The sequence below is a fragment of the Ictidomys tridecemlineatus genome, chromosome 6 (assembly GCF_052094955.1).
Source record: "Ictidomys tridecemlineatus isolate mIctTri1 chromosome 6, mIctTri1.hap1, whole genome shotgun sequence".
Lineage (NCBI taxonomy): Eukaryota > Metazoa > Chordata > Mammalia > Rodentia > Sciuridae > Ictidomys > Ictidomys tridecemlineatus.
In genome coordinates this window covers 137,289,952-137,310,820 of record NC_135482.1, presented here as the reverse complement: position 1 = coordinate 137,310,820, position 20,869 = coordinate 137,289,952, and the positions used below count along the sequence as shown (strand labels likewise).

Sequence of the window (20,869 nt, the reverse complement as noted above, 5' to 3'; positions counted from 1 at the left end):
AAAAAGGGACCCTCTACCAATGTAGCTAATTGGTAGCCTCTGGGTCAAATCCAAAAGAAAAGATTTCAAAAGGGAAGGCAGGCCTTATAGACTGGTTACATGAACTCAAATCTAGCCCAGTACTTAGCATTGAATTGAAGCAAGTAAGTGAAACTCTCTAAACCTCCATTGTCATATAGAACTTTCTGCAGTAATAAAAAATATTCCATATCTGCACTCTCTAGTACGTTAGGCACTTGCCACATGTAGTCAATGTTCATTTGAAATGAAGGTAGTATTATTGAGGGACTAAATTTTTTATTTTAATTAAAATAATTAATTTTATTTTAATTAAAATAATTCTGTGGCTAATGGCTGTGGTATTGGACAGCATAGCCAGCCAGTTTCCACATCTGTGAATGAACCCATTGTTAAAAGAACCTAATTCTGGGGCTGGGGTTGTAGCTCAGTGGTTGAGCGCTTGCCTGGCATGCATGAGGCACTGGGTTCGATCCTCAGCACCACATAAAAAATAAATAAAAATAAAAGATATAAAAGCACCTAATTCATATGGTTGTTCTGAGATTTATAGTTTATTATTTTTATAATAGATGTAGTTTAATGCCTAAATATTATAAATATCCAGTAAACATTTGCTTTTATTAGTATTTATCTTACCTTTTAAATATGTATATGTTAAGCCAAGTGCAGTGGTACACATCTGTGATCCCAGCTTCTCCAGAGGCTGAGACAAGAGGGTCCCAAATGCCAGCTTGGGCAACTTAGATAGACCCTATCTCAAAATAAAAAAAGACTGGGTATGTAGAGGTCAGTGGTAGAGCACTTCTTTAGCATGTGCAAGGCACTGGATCTAATCCCCAGCACCATAAAAGAAAATTATATTTCTCTAAATATATTGAAATTGGTAAAAAAAAATCAAGACTTCCTTTTAATAGCAACTGTAATCATTAAAGTTATGCCAATTATAGAATTAACTAGCAAAAAATTTTAGCTAAACATCTGAGTGTTTTAACACTGTTTTATAAGTTTATCATATCATAATTTCTTAGATCCTGAATAGATATTTTACAGGATATGAGAGCTTGCTCTCAATTGAAGAACTAATTTCTTATTTGAAAAAGCAAAGTGCTTCTAGTCATGTAATTGTCGTATTTGAGATGCAACTATAGTTGTACCCTGGTTACATAAATGAAGTGATGTGATATGATGATGGCATAAAAGTGACAGCTTAGTCAACAAGTTGAATCTAGTAAGCTGGATCATTGTACTTACAATTCTGGAAACCTTCAATTTTTCACCCTACTTTGAGCCAATGGCATTTTAAGTCCTACAGTAGATTTATCCTGGGTTTTGAATACACATCAACCTGGCTTCTTCCCTTATGGTGAATGTATCTATAAAATTATACCCCAATGATTCAAATGTATGAGTTGCCAAGATCATTGTAATATCATGTGTAGCTGATTAAAAATATAATAATAAATAGATAGATAGATAGATTATAATGTGAACATCAAGGGATGGTTGAGAAAATTAAACACACTAACACATGTGAAGCTTCTAGCCAGGGCCTGCCAGGTGGCATACTTGTAATTTCAGCAATTTAGGAGGCTGAGGCAGGAATGCAAGGTTTTGGCCAGTCTCAGCCACTTATCAAGGCTCTGTCTCAACATAAAAAGGATTAAGGATATAGCTCAGTGATATCACACCCTGGGTTCAATTCCCAGTATCAAAAAAAAAAAAAAAAACAACCTTCTGGCACATGTGAGAAATTCAGTAAATGTAACTTCTACTCCCTTTTTCCTTTACTAATTCAAAAATTTAAGCAGTAGATGTTCATCCAGAAAGATTAGTAAATTGTTATGTTTTTGAAAATGCCTGTTCTTTTTTGGTGGGTGTTGATTTTAATTATAAAGAGTATTTATATCAAATGATTATTAAAAATGTTTTTCTAGCTTATAAATAAGATTTTTTTTTTTTTTTTTTGGTACCAGGGATTGAACCCAGGGGCACTCAACCACTGAGCATCACATCCCCAGCCCTTTTTGGTATTTTATTTAGAGATAGGTCTCACTGAGTTGCTTAAGACCTTGCTAAATTGCTGAGGCTGTCTTTGAACTCATAATTCTCCTGTCTTGGCCTCCCCAGCCACTGGGATTACAGGCATGTGCCAGCATAAATAAGAGTTGTTTTAAAGAACAAAATAATTTTGTGCTTTCCTTAGAAAATTAAATGATACCTCAATATCACACTCACCCCCTTGCAAATCTTGCTATTCATACAATATATTCAATTTCTAAAAAGGTTAAAGCAAATATACAGTGTAACAAAATCACTAAAAATGTGTTAAAAGCTTATATTTGAGATGTCACTGCTAACTGCTTCAAGTCCCCTATCACTAAAGTATTTACCAACCTAAAAGTAGAACTGTTAACTCTCCTCTACCAAACTGCAAGAGACAGCCTGGGCAATAGTTTTTTCTCTACTAAAGAACCAAAGAAAGCATTCAAAGAGAATAATTAGCATAATTTTCTTTCCCTGGTGTCAGATCTCAGTTTATTCTTAACTAGTAACTAAAGAAGAAAAGACTACATTGTCAACTTCTCTTACATGGCTAAGCCAGAGTATAATGATTCAGGAAGTTAAGGAACAATATATCAGGAATATGTTTTCATATAGCAGGTAAAACAGCCATAAACATGAATTTCTAAGTAATAATTAACAGTGAATTTAACAATTATGGCTGTAATATACCATTCGAGATAGATGTGCTTATAAGGAGATTTGTAGTTGCTTTATGAGTCACGCATAGAAGCTTTGTATTCTTAAAGGTAAGTTTCCACGGTTATGAAATATGTCTTACAGAGACTAAACTTCTGTTGAGTAATTACATATATACTAGCAGAATAGTGAATATGATCATGTCAAAGTTTTAGAGACTCCCATGTTGAAGGTAGTCTCTTATGACTTGAGTATATTATAATGAAGAAAAGACTTTGAAAATATATATCCAGATCTTCTAATCACAGAAATGTTGTCCATGGAGTTCATACTATTTGTGATAAGCCAGTGTCTTTCAGATACAACACAGTTGCTCTGTAAAACATTTATCTGCCTGCCTTTTATTTCATGTTGTGTGCTTGGTTTGCTATTTAATCATAGAATATTTACTTTATTCTTAAAAAGTTAAACACTATATATAAAATATTTCTAAAGAATTATCCAGTCAAAATCCTTTAATTACTGCAACTGTTCATTCCCTTTACACTACTTTTTATTTAATGGGCCTGTTGGCATTTGAGACTGTTTTGTACGCACTGCACATAGGCTATGTTTATATATTGTGTATTTGTGCATACTTACATATGAACATACAAACTTATCTGTTCCTTGAAAATTCCTAGTCCTGTTTACTGGAGTTTACTTCAATTTTGAAGAATATTTTATTTTCAAAATGATTCCAGCTATAGAGAGAATTTTAGAGTTTAAGAAATACCTGATCCTTACCCTGTTTGGGGGACTGTGGCAGAGCATGACACTCAGTTTCCTTTATACCATTTTGTTCTTTCAACTCCTCAGCCCAGTAGGATCTCTGGCGCCTAACTCCAAAAGTCAGTTTGTTTTTCTGCTCAGCTGCTTACCTTTATTGGCATTTAATTACTGTTTTTCTGTGATGCCTGTTTTTCATCTAAATTAGTAATACTGTATAGCATTTATGTTGAGTTTTATGAGTTCAACACTTTATATAATCATACATTAGATAATTCACATATCCCTCTGGCATATCTGAATATTTTCCATTACTACAGATGTGAAAGCTGAGGTTCAGTGGAATGGAGCAGTGTATATTGTGCTTTGTACTACACAGTTGAGTCAGGGACTTAGTTGGAAACACAAGTCAGAATTGCATCTAGTCTTTCTTTTAGAGAATACTCCAAGATGCTTCCTGGGGGAAAGTTCTCAATTACTAGGAAGGAGGAGTATGTGTACTTTTCCTTCTTAAATCCTTGGAATTACCAGTTCTTCTAGAATATGTACTCCTTGTATTAAAAAAAGCTTTGGAGGCTGAGAATGTAGCTAAGTGGTAGAGTGCTTGCCTAGCATGCATGAGGCCCTGGGTTCAATCCCTGGTACCACATTTAAAAAAAAAAAAAAAAAAAAAAAAAAACTTCTGCCTAATACTTTAAAAATTGTCAGCATAGCCAACTGCAGTGGCACTCACCTGTAATCCCAGTTGGCTTGGGAGGCTGAGACAGGAAAATTGTGAATTCAAAGCCAGTCTCAGCAACTGCAAGAAACTAAGCAACTCAGGGAGACCCTGTCTCTAAATAAAATACAAAATAGGGCTGGGGATGTGGCTCAGTGGTCTAGTGCCCCTGAGTTTAATCCCCAGTACCAAAAAAAAAAAAAAAGCTTTCCATTTTCTTAAAGTATAGCATAAAGATGTTTTATATATTTAGCAAAACAATTCTCATTAATTTTACCCTTGTAAATTTTGTCTGAACATTTCAGGAATTATGTTACTATGGTTTATTATTGCTTTTCTTAATTCTTGTGAGTACTGATTGAGTAAATTTATTCTGATGGCATTAGAAGAATATTTCACTTAATTGTTCTAATTTCTGTATGTTGAATAGTAAAACTATAGACTATAGAAAGCAGGTCCCAGGGCTGGGGATGTGGCTCAAGCGGTAGCGCGCTCGCCTGGCATGCGTGCGGCCCAGGTTCGATCCTCAGCACCACATACAAACAAAGATGTTGTGTCCGCTGATTCTCTCTCTCTCTCTCTCTCTCTCTCTCTCTCTCTCTCTCTTTAATTTATTTTAGTTCTTGGCGGACACAACATCTTTGTTTGTACGTGGTGCTGAGGATCAAACCCTGGCTGCACGCATGCCAGGCAAGCGCGCTACCGCTTGAGCTACATCCCCAGCCCCAAATATTTCTCTTTTAAAATATTAATATGTCCTTATAATTAAGCCCATAGATACTTTTTCCCCTTCTTCTGTCAGAAAATTGGTCACATCAAGGGAAAATTCATAGTGCAGACTTAGAAACTTAAGATTGAACTAAGAATTCAGAGACAAAAATTATTTTCCCAAGTGTATCACAAACTAATTCATTTACCTAACTCAGTTATACCTGGTAATTTAGTGTGCAGTAAATTTAAAAATACTACTTTTAGTTTTTAAGTATAAATATTTTAATATGACCTCCTATATTTTGTGTTTTAATGTTTTACACTTACGTAATTTCTTTTTATCTTTAGTCTTACTTTCTTTTTACATTTTATGAATAAATAGTCAAATTTAAAACACTGATTTTTATGCTTATGGTAGGCAAGAAAGTGTTCGTGGAAATCCTCTCATTTTCATTGTCAAATGATTGTTGAAAGACTCTTCTGCTTGGTATCATGGTGCACACCTGTAATCCTAGTGTCTTGGAGGCCAAGGCAAGAGGATCACATGTTCAAAACCAGTTTCAGCAACTTAGCAAGACCCTAAGCAACTTAGCAAGACCCTGTCTCAAAATAAAAAGGGCTATGCAATCCGGATACCAAAAAAAAAGGTCTTTTGACAAAATGACTAGGCTAATCATTAAATTAAGCATTAAAATGACAGGTCTGATATCTTTATTAACTACAAATTGAATTTATCTTTTAAGTCAAACCAACTTGAAATCAAATTTAATTTATCTTTATGTTTACTATTTTGCTATTTAATATTTGTTAACTAAATTTACACCAGCATGATCACTTATTAAAACTTTGGGTTGTTTCTTTTTTCTAGCAACTTAAATAAAGAAAAGTCAGCTTTACTACAGATGAAGAATCAAATGGCACTAGATTTAGAACAACTTCTAAATCATCGTGAGGTACTTTTTCCATCTAATAATAATTTTTACCATTTTAAGCATTTTCAGAATCCATGTTGGGTTAGGATTATTGGATCCCAGTTGACTCTGTTCATTAACAACTTCTCATGTTTGCATCTCACTGTGATCTGGCCCTTTTCATTCAACTTGTGATATATTTTATTCTTAGAGTCAATTCTTATTTCTGGAATGCCCTTTCTCTTGTAGACCAGTATTGATTTGTTCACATTTCTATCAATGAATTTCCACATTATTTATTCATTATCTATTTTGTCTCTTTCTGCCATGAGACAATAACTTTCTTTAGTGTGCCTCTGTCTATGTATGAGTGGACTCCAAGTTCCTAATATACAATATTTGTATTGAGCTTTAAAGTTCATGTAGTTCTTTTATTTTATTTCATTTGTTCCTTAATAGAAATCTTTTAAAATAATTATCCCCATTTTGTAGGAAGAAAAATGAGTTTTAAGTGGCTTGCCAAATGCTAGTTAGTACCCAAGATAAATGCCCAGTTTTGTTTTGTTTTGTTAGTCTTATTTATTAAGGTATAATATACAAACAGTAAGATTCACTCATTTTGGCATACATTTCTGGTTTTTCTGACAAACGTACAATCTGTAACTACTACCACAGTCAATATACTGAATAATTTCACCACCCCAAAAAGTCTCCCATGCACCCTTGGTAGTTGCCCCTTTTCCCTAATCCCCTGCCTTAACAACCACTAATCTATTTTCTACAGTTTTATCTTTCATATAATGTCATAAAAATAAAAATTGTCAATATGTAGCCTTTTTTAAGTATTTTTTTAATTTGTAGATGGACATAATACCTTTATTTTGTTTGTTTTATTTTTATATGGTGCCAGGGATCGAACCCAGCACTTCACGCATGCTAGGCAAGTGCTTTACCACTGAGCCACAACTCCAGCCCCAATATGTAGCCTTTTGAGTCTGGCTTTTTTCAGTTACTGAATGGGATAGTTCGTTTTATAGGCCTACCACAGTTTGTTGGTCTGTTCACTAGTTGATAGATATTTAAGTCATTTCCATTTTCAGATGTATACAAATAAAATAATATAGTATATTAATATTGTAATTATTGATTTATTATATTAATATTTTGATGTAATATATTATGAAATTATAAATAAAGCAGCTTTAATTTAATCTATGAATAAAATAGCTGTATATAGATTTTTGTGTAAACCTAAGTTTTCATTTCTCTGGGTACATACCCTGGGACACAAACTGAGTAAATGGTAATTAAAGTGAATGTTTATAAGAAACTGCTAGACTTTTCCAAAATTAGTGGGGTTTTGTGTTTGTTTGGTATAGGGGATTGAAACCAAAGATGCTTAACCATTGAACCACATCCCCCGCCCTTTTAATTTTTTATATAGAGACAGGGTCTCACATAGTTGCTTAGGACCTTGCTAAATCACTAAGGCTGGCCTTGAGCTTGTGATCTTCCTCCTGCCTCAGCCTCCTGGGTTGCTGGGATTACAGGAATGTGCCACCACACCCTGCAAAATGAGTATACTTTTGTATTTCTACCTGCAATGAATGAGAGTTCTAGTAACTATGCATCCTAGACAACATTTGGTATTATTAATCCTAGTTTATAATCCAAAGCATTTTTACCACTGGACTATCTAATGCCTCATTTTAGCCATCTTTATCATTTTTGTATCCTAAAAGAGAAAGATACATTCAAAGCAGATCACTGACTCAAGAGTATCCTAAAAACATTGTTTCCTAGTCTGGAAAAGGTATTCCAGCCATTTAGGAAGAAGTTACTATAAATATATTTTGAGAAAGATATATTAAGGACTATTACTGGAAGTAGTTTTAAGGTACATATCTTAGAAATGGTGTCAGAGGAATTGAAGGATTGTCTCAATCTTAGAAATGACTTCATTTGTTTGTTTGTTTCGTACTGGGGATTGAACCTGGGGTACTTTGCCACTGAACTACATCCCATCCCCAGTCTTTTTCTTTTCTTTTCCCCCACTTATTCCTAGAATTCTGCCTTCAAATCATTGTTTTTCTGCTGTGAAAGCCTGATTCATTCATTATGTGGAATTTTCACATGCTTTTGAAGTTGAATATTTAACAGAGTATAATAATTACTGATGTCTAGTCAGTCATATCAACAACATTTTTTTCATAAAGCTGCATAACAGTTTCTTTCTTTCTTTCTTTCTTTCTTTCTTGCTTTCTTCCTCTTTCTTTCTTTCTTTCTTTAGAGTGGTGGTTCTCATTTGATTTTAAAGAAATATGCTACACACTGCATAAAAGCAATTTTAATTCATATATTTTATGTCATATTTGCAATCACTTGAAATGAGACCAAATAATAACTGAAAAGTTTTACTTATATGCATTTCCTGCTACTGCAAGACATTAGTGAAATTTGTATAGGTGCATATCTAATTAAATAATTATAAGGTAGTTTTATGTATTTGACAGTATATCTTCAATTGGAAATTATAGTTAATAATCTAATGTTGGGCTCTTCATAATACCAGCCATCTAAAGAAAAGCAGTGGTTTTTGTTTTTTAAGCAAAGTAAAAATTAAAGCTTAGTAAAGAAAATCAGACCTAAGTTTGTTATCTTTTTCTAAGAACCATTAAATACCAACATGCATAGTGTGTTAAAATGCAAAGGTCTATGCAGACTGGTTATATGGAAAGATCACCACTATTGACTCCAGGAAATGCTTGGCCATTCACTTGATCATTTGCCCAACAAAACAAAGTGTCTACATAGCATTGAATGAATACTGATTTATTCACTTATGAATATTTATGGTTTTGAAGTTCACATGCTCAGAATAACCAATAGATAAGGGTCAGATAAAAATAATTGAGGGCCCAAGGCATACACTTGCAATTCTAGTAACTCTGGAGGCTAAAGAAAGAGGATTGCTAATTCAAGGCCAGCCTCAGCAATTTTTTTTTTTAAGAGAGAGAGAGAGAATTTCAATATTTATTTTTCGGATTTTTGGCGAACACAACATCTTTGTTTGTACGTGATGCTGAGGATCGAACCCGGGCCGCACGCATGCCAGGCAAGTGCGCTACCTCTTGAGCCACCTCCCCAGCCCAGCCTCAGCAATTATTGAGGCCCTGTCTCAGAATAAAATTTAAAAGGACTAGGAATATGGATCAGTGTGGTGCTCCCCAGCACCACAAGTAAATAAGTAAATAAATAACCGATTTTTTTTTTCTATGTTAGGGATCAAACCCAGAGTCTAGAACATGCTGGGCAAATACTCTATTACTGAACTAAGCCCTAACCCCTCTTCCCTCTAACGCTTGATAAATATTTTTTGAAAGTGAAAATCAGAACCATTACTAGAGTGAGGCAAGTAAGGCACCTAGAGCACAAAATGTTAAGGAGGCCGCCATTCTCAGGGCAGTGCCAAGTGCAGGGTCAACACCCAAGAGCCACTGCCTCTTGACAGTTTGTACCCAAGGCTACTAGTTTGCATCACATTAATCAAGGGCCTGGAAAAATTACCTAATTTAAGTCATAGTTTTAATCAATAAAATTTCAACAATTCAAATGAGCAATTTAAAAAGAGACCAAGCGAACATTTTAAAGTTTCTCATTTTGTTAAAGAGCTCTAGCTTGACTTTTCAGCAGTTACTTAGTTATGATGAGGCTGTACATGTTCCTGTAATGTGAATGAGATCACCAACTCACTTGGTGAAAATGAAATTAATTGAAAAAAAGAAAACGGGTAGAATAATTTTTTTTCTTTTTTCTTTTTTTCTTTTTTGGTACTGGGGATTGAACCCAGGGGCATTAACCACTAAACCACATCCCAGCCCTTTTTAATATTTTATTTAGAGACAGAGTCTTGCTAAGTTGCTTATGGCCTCACTAAATTGCTAAGGCTGGCTTTGAACTTGCTATCCTCCTGCCTCGAGCTGTCAGGATTACAGGCATGTACCACTGTGCCTGGCCAAGTAGGACAATTCTAAACAAAAAATTCTAAAACATTTGAAACCTGCCCACAAAGAGTTTATACTTTCTATATTAGTATTAGCTCAAAAATATTGACTTAAAAGTATCTATTCCCATGCTGAGAGTTAAGTTGTATTCTAAAGATTCTCAAAACTGCATATTGGCTTCCAGTGCTATAAGTTTTTAGTATTTATATATTCAGGAAATAGTTCCATATATTTGTAATTATGAGTTAAGTGTTAGGTGATTTTTAGCCTTAACTTTTCTTTACAAAAATATTAGTCTGATATTATGTTTTTTAATAGTTTTTAAATGATATAAAAATACAAAGAGAAAGTAGGTATGAAAAAATAGCATTTTAGGTTGTCTTTTTGGAGTACAAAGTTCAGCTGCCTTCAATATGTTAAGTTAAAGGATTTGCTTAAACCAGACAATGGAGCACGCCTATAATCTCAGCAGGTTGGGAGGCTGAAGAATCATGAGTTCAAAGCCAGCCTCAGCAATTTAGCAAGACCCTCAGCAACTAAGCCATAAAGTAATATATAAATAAAATATTTAAAAGGGCTGGGAATGTGGCTCAATGATTAAGAGTTCCTGGGTTTAATCCCTGGACCAAAAAAAAAAAAAAAGGATTTGCACTATAAAATGCTAACTTAAAATTTCTATCATAAATTGAGGGTCTGGGGTTGTGGCTCAGTGGGCGAGCACTTGTCTAGCATGTGTGAGGCCGTGGGTTGAATTCTTAGCACCACATGTAAATAAATAAAATAAAGGTCTATTGAAAACTAAAAGATATTTTTTAAAAAATTTTTTCTATCGTAAATTGAATTTGAGTTCTCTTCTAAATTCAAGGGTTTTTGGAGAGAGGGTTGGGTTTTTGTTGTTTGCCTTGGTTTTGTTTTGTTTTGTTTTGTTTTGTTTTGTTTTGTTTTGAGGTCTATATTGCCCAGACTGGTCTTAAATTCATAAACTCAGGTGATCCTCCCACCTCAGCCTCAGAGTAGTTGGGACTACAGGTATTAAGCCACTGTGTCTGGCTTAAATTCTCCAGATTTTGTCCCCTTATTCAGTGAAACCATAAATCAGAGTGGAGAAAGCTGGGGGTGTGACTGTGGTAGAGCACCTGCCTAGCATGCAAGAAGTTCTGTCCTGAGTGAGCACCACCAATAAAAAAGAAATTCTCTTTGTCTCAGATATTCCGCCTGGGGAGAAAAGACAAGATCGCTCTCTTCATAAAATTCCTTCCATTCATGCACAATTTATTATCATGCCTTCAGCTTTTACAGAAAGAAGATCAAAACAAAGTCTGGTGTGATTTCTCTTTGTTTTGTAAAAGTACTTAAGGCAGTCTACTAAATACTTCCACATATATTATCTAATTTAATCTTTACTACAGTCCACTGGTAAATACCAATGTCCCCTCCACCCCCTGGTTACAGATGAAACTGATGCTGATAAGAGTTAAATGATTCAACCATGATTACACACTGTCAAAATTAGAAGTAAATCCATTTTTTTTTCCCAGGGGAGAAAAAAGTCTTTCTCCTTAGTTCTGTTTAGACATCAGATTTCAGGAAGAGTTATTGCTTGCATGAGTTCCAGGAAAGTTTTTGCCTCTGTAGAAGAAGTTATATCTTTATTTTTGTCAAAAAATGAAAACTTTATAATTTAATATGTTTCCTTTTTGTCTTAGTTGCCAGAAAACTCAAAGCTGAATGTCTTATCCAGGTATTATCATATGTTTTTCCCATGTTTTACTTTTGATTCCTTAGAATAACTTTTTTCTGTTTCCTTCAGGTAGGTCATATCTGTTTTATACTTAAATGTCTTCAAGGGTACTAAGAGTAAGACCTAGTGTAAATAAAATATTAGCCTTAAATAATCAGGTTAAAAAAAAAGAGGTAAAAGGAAAACGATCAACTCATGATCTCACTCTTAGTAAACAATAAAAACTGAAGACATTTAGTTTAAAAGATTTTGAGTATAAGAAATGTACTCTCCTGGAGTGGAATTTTTCTTGAGATTATCTCTCAGGAATCTTAATTAATTACCTTTAGTTTTCATACACTCATATTTGCCTTAAATTATATAAGAGTTCCTGATCACCGGTGAACTTCTAACTCTGCTTTTTTCTGGGTGGGGCAGGGGTGGTTTGTTGTTTGTGGTGCTGGGGATGGAACCCAGGCCTCACCAGTGCTCCCATGGTTGGCAGGTGTACTACCACGAACAGTACCGAGCTATACTCCCTAGTCCCTAATACTGCTTTTCTTTATATGTATTTGGTCATATTTTCTCAGAAATAAATTTTTGAGAGTAGGAAAAGTATCTTGTTTGTTTCTTACCAGGGATTGAACCCAGGGGCATTTAACCACTGAGCCACGCCTATACCCCTTTTCATTTTTTTTTTTTAAAGAGAGAGTGAGAGAGGAGAGAGAGAGAATTTTTAATATTTATTTTTTAGTTCTCGGCGGACACAACATCTTTGTTGGTATGTGGTGCTGAGGATCGAACGCGGGTGGCACACATGCCAGGCGAGCACGCTACCGCTTGAGCCACATCCCCAGCCCCCCTTTTCATTTTTTATATTTTGAGATAAGATCTCACTAAGTTGCTTAGTGTCTTACTAAACTGCTGAGGCTGGCGCCGAACTTGCAATCGCCCTGCTTCAGCTCTCTGAGTTGCTGGGATTACAGGCATGCGCCACCACACCTGGCTCCTAATTGGAGCTCCAAAAGCCAGGGGAAAAGAAAGGAGGAGAGCTACAGCAAATGGATGGGATTTAGCTTTAGACCAAAGTATCGCCTTTCTTCAATTAGAAGAGTAGAAAAATTGTGTGAGGATAAAAGTAAGTTTGGAGATTTGTTGGTATGTTAGTCAGCTTTCCAACACTATAACAAATATCTGCAATAATCAAGTTATAAAGAGAAAAGGTTTATTTTGACCTATGGTTTAGAAATTTCAGTACATGATGCTTCTGGTTACATCACAAGACATCATATCATGGTGAGAACACATGGAAAAACAAAACTTCACACCTCATAGCTGGAAAGAAAAAGAGGAAGAGAAAGGGGCTGGGATCCCACTATTCTCTTAAAGGATATGCCCCCTGTGACCTAAAGACCTGGACTAAGCCCTACCTGAATTGTCTTCACCGTCTCTCAGTAGTGCCAAGCCTTTAACACATGGACTTTTGGAGGACACTCATCCAAACTCTAACTGGTGGTAATAATTTAAGGAGTTTCTACTTAATGGATGTTTTTTAATGGAAAGAGGCATGAATGGGTCAGAGTTTTGTTTTGTTTTAATGTAGAGCAGAACAAGATTATTTATTACTATTATTTGCTATGTGGTAGTGGTGGTAGTGCTTTTTTATTTCACAGGGTTTTTTTTTTCCTTATGGCACTAGGGATTAAACTTGGGGCCTCATGCATGCTAGGCCAGTGTTCTACCACTGAGCTGTCTCCCCAGCAGGGCCAGAGTTTTGAGGAAGGAAAAATTTTGAAATAGTTCTCAAATGAATGAGTGAAAGAATTCCCACATTAAGAAGTCATATATTTATAGTGGTACCATTCTGTGTAATTTCTCTTTAGCACCACTTGGCACCCTGGGTGTATAAACATGGAGAAGATGGACAGCTGGATTGATCCCATTCTGCCTTCTACTCTGTGTACATGTTCAGCTCTGTTCTTAAATTTTAAGGCTGGGATTACCTTTATATTCCTTGTATCACCTGCATTTTTAAATACTATAGGAAAAGCTAGCAATCAGACAGACAAGACTAGGGTTCATATCCCATCTCTGCTGCTTGATAGCTATAGATTCTTGAGGTAATAATTTTATCCCTTTAAAAACTGTTTCCAGGGGCTGGGGATGTGGCTCAAGCGGTAGCGCGCTCTCCTGGCGGCCCGGGTTCGATCCTCAGCACCGCATACAAACAAAGATGTTGTGTCCGCTGAAAACTAAAGGAAATACATATTTTAAAAAACAAAAATAAAAACTGTTTCCACATTTGTAAATAAAGGTAATATCTACTTTGAAGAGTTGTATAAGGATTAAATAATGTAATTAAGCTCCTGGCATGTAACAGTAATTCAAAAAATAGATTCCCTTTCCTCATTTACACCCATTTCAAAGGTCACTTTAAGTGTTGTCAATTCTTCGGCAAGATGGGTCAAAGTCAGAGTGGTGGTCATGGTCCTGTAGGTGGCAAGAAGAATGACAAGGATAAGAAAAAAAAAATATGAACCTCCTGTACCAACCAGAGTGGGAAAAAGAAGAAGAAAACAAAGGGACCAGATGCTGCCAGCAAACTCCCACTGGTGACACCTCACACTCAGTGCCGCTTGAAATTACTGAGGTTAGAAAGAATTAAAGATTATCTTCTCATGGAAGAAGAATTCATTAGAAATCAAGAACAAATGAAACCATTAGAAGAAAAGCAAGAGGAGGAAAGATCAAAGGTGGATGATCTGAGGGGACCCCAGTGTCAGTAGGAACTTTGGAAGAGATCATTGATGACAATCACGCCATCGTGTCCACATCTGTGGGCTTAGAACACTATGTCAGCATCCTTTCATTTGTGGACAAGGATCTGTTGGAACCAGGCTGCTCAGTTCTGCTCAACCACAAAGTGCATGCCGTGATAGGAGTGCTAATGGATGATACAGATCTCTTGGTCACAGTGATGAAGGTGAAAAAGGCCCCCCAGGAGACCTATGCAGATATTGGGGAGTTGGACAACCAGATCCAGGAAATTAAGGAATCTGTGGAGCTTCCTCTCACCCACCCTGAATATTATGAAGAGAAGGGTATAAAGCCCCCGAAGGGGGTCATTCTCTATGGTCCACCTGGCACAGGTAAAACCTTGTTAGCCAGAGCCGTAGCAAACCAAACCTCGGCCACTTTCTTAAGAGTGGTTGGCTCTGAACTTATTCGGAAGTAACTAGGTAACGGTCCCAAACTTGTGCGGGAATTGTTTCAAGTTGCTGAAGAACATGCACCATCCATTGTGTTCATTGATGAAATCTATGCCATTGGGACCAAAAGATACGAATCAAATTCTGGAGACGAAAGAGATTCAGCAGACAGTGTTGGAATTGTTGAACCAGTTGGATGGATTTGATTCAAGAGGAGACGTAAAAGTTATCATGGCCACAAACCGAATAGAAACTCTGGATCCAGCACTTATCAGACCAGATCGCATTGACAGAAAGATTGAGTTCCCCCTGACTGATGAAAAGACTAAGAAGCGCATCTTTCAGATTCACACAAGCCGGATGACACTGGCCGATGACGTGACACTGGCCGATGACGTAGCCCTGGACGATTGAATTATGGCAAAGGACGACCTCTCTGCTGCTGACATCAAGGCAATCTGTACAGAAGCTGGTCTGATGGCCTTGAGAGAACGTAGAATTAAAGTAACAAATGAAGACTTCAAAAAATCTAAAGAAAATGTTCTTTATAAAAAACAAGAAGGCACCCCTGAGGGCCTCTGTCTCTAGTGAACCATAGTTGCCTTCAGGAGTTTTCTTGACCCCTGAGAGGGTTGAGTTTGGGGAAGTTGCCCAGAAGAATCCACGTTCCTGTTGATTTTTATTAGCAAAACATCCTGTGTATCTTCTGGAGTACGACGTATAGGATGCCCATTGGGCACCTTCTCTTGGTCACTGTGCTGCTCTCTGCTTCCGAATAAAGCGTGCTCTTTCACAGACAAAATAAATGTTATCAATTCTTCAAAATTAAGAAAGCCTGGCATGGTGGCACATGCCTATAATCTCAGCAACTTGGGAGGTTGAGGCAGAAGGATTGCAAGTTCAAGGCCAGTCTCAGCAATTTAGTAGGGCCTAAAATTAGCAAGACCCTGTCTCAAAATAAAAAATACAAAGGGCTGGGGATGTGGTTCAGTAGTAAAGCATCCCTGAGTTCAATCCCCAGTATCAAAAAAAAAGAGGGCGAGAGAAAATCATCATTTTCTACCTCATACCTAATGCCTATTAATATTTTTATTAGTGTGCATAAGAGTTACATCACAATTATGCATCCATTTTGCCCAATAGAGTGCCAAATTTCTCATTGTATATTAGCCTTTAGTGCAGCATTTAGCATCCAAATACTCATTTAAATGTTTATTAAACAAATTATGGCCCTTTTTAATCATCAGTAATAATTGCAAACTGTCAAATTGAAAGCTTTAAAAATTGACATTTAATATATCTTTATTCCCTCCCCTTTAAAAAAATATTGCATTCTGATAACTAATACTTTTTTTTTTTTTTTGGTAGTTGTAAATGGACACAATACTTTTATTTTGTTTATTTAGTTTTACATTGTGCTAGGGATCAAAGCCAGGGCTCACACAGGCTAGGCAAGCACTCTACCACTGAGCTACAACCCCAGCCCCAACTAATACCATTTTTGCTGGACAAAGCACATAGCTCTCCTTCACCCAAGAACAATTCCAAAGAACTGTCTGAAAGTAGCCAATAGGAAGTCATGTCTGGAATGTTTGTCTAGAATAGAACTGCTCCTAAACTTCAGGACATAGTAGTCATAGCCACAGCAACCTCTAGCTTATTAAGCCTCTAAGGAATAATATATATTTGTAGAATAGAAGGCATTTGTTTCAGGCTGAAGGTGTACCTCAGTGGTAGAGAGTTTGCCTTCCAAGCATGAGGCCCTGAGTTCAATCCCAGGACCACACATAAAGAAAGAAAGAGAAAGAGAGAAAAGACGTCTGTTTCTAAGACCTCAGATATCTGCTGTCCCCTTATTCAATATTTCTACCAATAACATCTCTCAGGGATCATAGTCATTTCAGTTAGTATTTAACCAGAATTAGTCAACCACTCTTTACTAAGTTCCTAGAATGTACAAGGCCCCATACTTGCCTGAATGTTAGACTGACTCCCATTATCCTAGATAACTTGCTTCTATGGCAGTGTATGTGGCTTAACAAAAGAAAACAAACCCTGCAGTCAGCCAGGTTTCTTAAAAGTGAAGTCACAGTATAATTATCATTCTTTTATGGTATGTTTATGTTCCCGGATACTAACTCATATGTTCTTTGTGATTTCTCGGAAGATTTCAGGGACATTTCAGCATCTCAAGTGCCCCTTAGGCAATCTACTTCTTAAAGAGTTCCAACAAATTGCATATTTTTATATGTGTGTCACTCTTTTTGGTTCATACTTAACTGTTTTGAAATTTTCTTAAGAATACCTTTTTACATGTTTTTCTTATACACCTATGTAGTTAAATTTTACAGTCAGCATGACTTTAAAAAAAAAAAGAAAGAAAGAAAAAGAAACACAGAAAGTCTGTTATTTTTTTCCTTAAAATAAAATTACTTTTCAGGTTCATACATTTCTCATCAATAGTGGTGCTCTTTAAGTTAAACCTTTTTTTTTTTTTTTTTTAAGCTGGAGGGTGTAACTCAGTGGTAGAGCACATTCCTAGTATATGTGAGACTCTGGGTTTAATCCCAAGTACCAAAAAAATTTTAAATAAATAATATTTTTTTCAACTTGATGGATATAAGTTCATATTTTATTTTTATTTACTTATAGTACTGAAGATCGAACCCAGGGTTCAATTGAACTCACTCCACCACTGAGCTACACATCCCCCACCCCTTTTTCTTTTTTATTTTGAGACAGGGTCTTGCTAAATTGCCAAGGCTGTCCTTGAACTAGTGATCCTCCTGCCTCAGGCTCCCAAGTTGCTGGGATTACAGGATATGTCACCACACCTATTGTAAATGAGTATTTTAAAGAAAGTTGTGAAAACCTAAAGCCCACATACATAGTGTAAGTTATATTTTCCCTATGAAGTTTTAGAATGCTTAGTTTTTACATATAAGAATATGTGAATTCACATCTGAGAAAATTTAGGGAATTAAAATATTTTATATTTGTATAACTTCTTTCTCCCAAATAGTTTAAAATGCTTTCAAATCAATTATGTTATAGCACCCTACTCAGGAACAGGGGGATTGCAGTTTGAAGCCAGTCTAAGCAACTTAGCAAGGCCCTGAACAACTTAGTGAGACCCTTTCAAAAAATAAAAAGAACTAGAAATGTGGCTCAGTGGTTAAACATCTCTGGATTTAAAAAAAAAAATGTACTACTGTGGAAAATGAAGACTGTTTAAATCAAATGGTGGTGGCGGGGGTAATTTTTCTTTTTGATTAATTGCTATAATACTGTCTTGCTGGTAGCTGAAGGAGTTTCATATTTTCTTTATTCTTTTTATTTTATTTTTTTAAAGAGAGAGGGAGAGAGAGAGAGAATTTTAATATTTATTTTTTTAGTTTTTGGCAGACACAACATCTTTGTTTGTATGTGGTGCTGAGGATCGAACCCGGGCCGCACGCATGCCAGGCAAGCTCACTACCACTTGAGCCACATCCCCAGCCCTCATATTTTCTTTAGACGTCATTAAGCACTACAGCTATCTCTTGCTATATGAATTCTGCCATTTTGCTAGCACTGATGTGGCTCTTGGGTCCCTACTTCATTAAAACTCTTAACTCCATTCATATTAATTTTTGTTACAAATAAAGGGGACGCTTTTAGGTATTCAGATCCACATTCTATTTAAGGCCCTAATATTTGGTTTTCATACACTGTCCAAGCCCATGATGGCCGCCATCTTGTATTGTTGTCACTCAAAGACTGGTGGCCCCTTTTTCCCAACATGGGCAATAAAAGAATCCTGTGATGGTCTTGTATGCATTTCACAGAAGTGACAACTCACTCTCAATTGTCCATTGTGTCATATGTTAACTCTCCTCAGATTTTAATTGCATAGAAGACACTTTCAGATTGTATTCCATAGACCATGGAATTTATACAGAACTTAGTAACTAGGTCAAAATTGTTTTGGTTTCTATAAGTATTTTGGCTTCTTCTTTAATTTTTTCATCATTTTTAAAATTACAAATACCTTTGTTGTATCTTGTAAGTAAAAGTCTGTCTTATATGAAGCAATATAATATCTCATCATAAAAATATTTTCTTTGCATATATACCCTTTTAATTTTTATATCACATTTCACATCTATAATGGGTCATAGAGACCTGTCATTTCTACTTGTTGTTTTTTAAAAATGAAATGTATATTTTTCCAACTTCATTTTAGAAGTTTGCAGTACATTTTCTTGTAACTTGAAGTATACTTCTCTAGAGCCAGGCACAGTGGCACACACCTGTAATCCCAGCAATTTGGGAGGCTAACGCAGGAGGAGCACAAGTTTGAGGCCAGCCTCAACAGCTTAACAAAGCCCTAAGTAACTTAATGAGGCCCTATCTCAAAATAAAAATTTTGAAAAAAGGACTGGGGTTGTAGATCAGTGGTAAAGCACCCCTGGGTTTAATCCCCAATTAAAAAAAAAAAACGGGGGGGGATATTACTTCTGCTTTTTATCAGTAAAGAACAAATAAATGACCTCTTGCTAACCCTGTTTTATGACTCTTAGAATAGTAGCAGCTTATAACTAACCAAACAATTCTAGGGCATAAGGACACACAAACATATGCACTTGCACACAGACCTTCAAAACTCTGAGATAAGTGTCTGGAAATGTGTAGTGGTCAGAAAAAAAACACCAGCAACCTGAGATAATCATGGTCATAATTGTCAGGGATCATATTGGCAGTATTTTGATATAAACTTACCAGTCATTGATCCTGTATCAAGAAGCTATGACTAAGAGGAAAATGCTAGGAATACAACATGGATACGGCCAGCCACACTCTGCCGACTAGTACTCAAAGTGGAGGGCAGAGGTTAGAGACTGAAGTTGATGCTAAACATTAACAAAATATGCATCAAAATCTATCAGATTATATTAAAACTATATAGCATGAATACTGTTATAGATGGATACTGTTTTAGAAGGAAAAACAGTACACTTGATCAAAAAGCCAGGCATTATGGGGACATGATTGCCAGAAGGCAAAGACGGGCATCTAGTCAGAAATCCAAGGTATTTGGTAATGAGATGAGGTCAAGGGTCTAGGCAAAAGAGCAGAACAGAATCCAGTTCCCACACTCTGTTCTAAGTCAACAGTGGCAGTAGATTTCAGCTCAGGAGTCTACTTCAGTTTATTAACACTGGCTTCCTCTACCTGCATCACTGATGAGGTGGACCTTAAGATCATATCCAGACTCAGGAAAGAATGTTTCACGTGGTTAGTTATGTCCCGGAGGCTATGACTGCACTGTTGTCTCTGTTTGCTATCACTTGTAAACACTGGAGCTCTCACTAAGCCTTCAGTCAGAAAGGTATAGTTCCCAGAGTGGTTGTCATCTCATCTCAGATGCATTAGAATACCGAGTAGCTAGACCTTGTCCTGTTCTGCCTTCGCCAGGACTTCTTTCTTTATTCTGTTCTGGACCCAGAACTTTTAATGCTAGGAAACAATCTAAGGAAAAGAATCAGGATGATGAAAGAATTCTTTTCAGTCATAAGAGAGATGAATGAACTGGAGATGTTTAGAGAAGATAAGGCTTAAAGAAAGATAAGAAATTCAAAAGAAGCAATAACAGCACTTGTTACACATGTCTCCAAAGACTGGGATTAAAACTGAAGGAGACACCTTTCATGTTGTTTTGTTTTGCTTTGTTTTCAGTTTGGGTCCTGATTTGTTTTTTTGTTTGTTTGTTTGTTTTTTTTTTTTTGTAATTTAGTAAGGAAATGCTACATTGATGGCTAATTTGGCTGATTTTTCAAACCAGAGGTCTGTGGCTATATGGTCTGAAGAGATGTGTTATTTTTTTAAATTGACATATAGTGTACACATTTATGAGGTATAGTATGTATAATTCAATACATGTATACAGTATACACAGAGAGGATTTTTAAGGTGTGTATAGAAGTTAGGTTAAATGACTTGAAGATCCCTTCCAGACTTGAATTATGTGTATCAAAGGCGTTGATAGAGGGCAACTGCATTGTTGTATAAATGATAGCTTTGAACCCAGAAAGACCTGCATTTGAATGCTAGTTTCACTTCTTAGT

The 20,869-nt window shown here is 36.0% G+C and overlaps 1 protein-coding gene and 1 pseudogene across 3 annotated transcripts in view; both read left to right on the top strand.

Annotated features, from left to right (window-relative positions):
• The window catches only part of Pibf1 (progesterone immunomodulatory binding factor 1), a 222,394-nt gene that overhangs the window by 176,872 nt on the left and 24,653 nt on the right, over positions 1-20,869 (top strand). For all 3 annotated transcript variants that reach the window (XR_005732060.2, XM_078015798.1, XM_005324816.5), the window contains one exon: positions 5,787-5,871. Coding sequence is in view for 2 of the 3 variants with exons in the window: in XM_078015798.1 (XP_077871924.1) it covers positions 5,787-5,871 (85 nt within the window). In the remaining variant the exon portion in view is untranslated. The remainder of the gene's footprint in view (positions 1-5,786; positions 5,872-20,869) is intronic.
• On the top strand, positions 13,759-15,568 carry LOC101972090 (26S proteasome regulatory subunit 4 pseudogene; annotated as a pseudogene).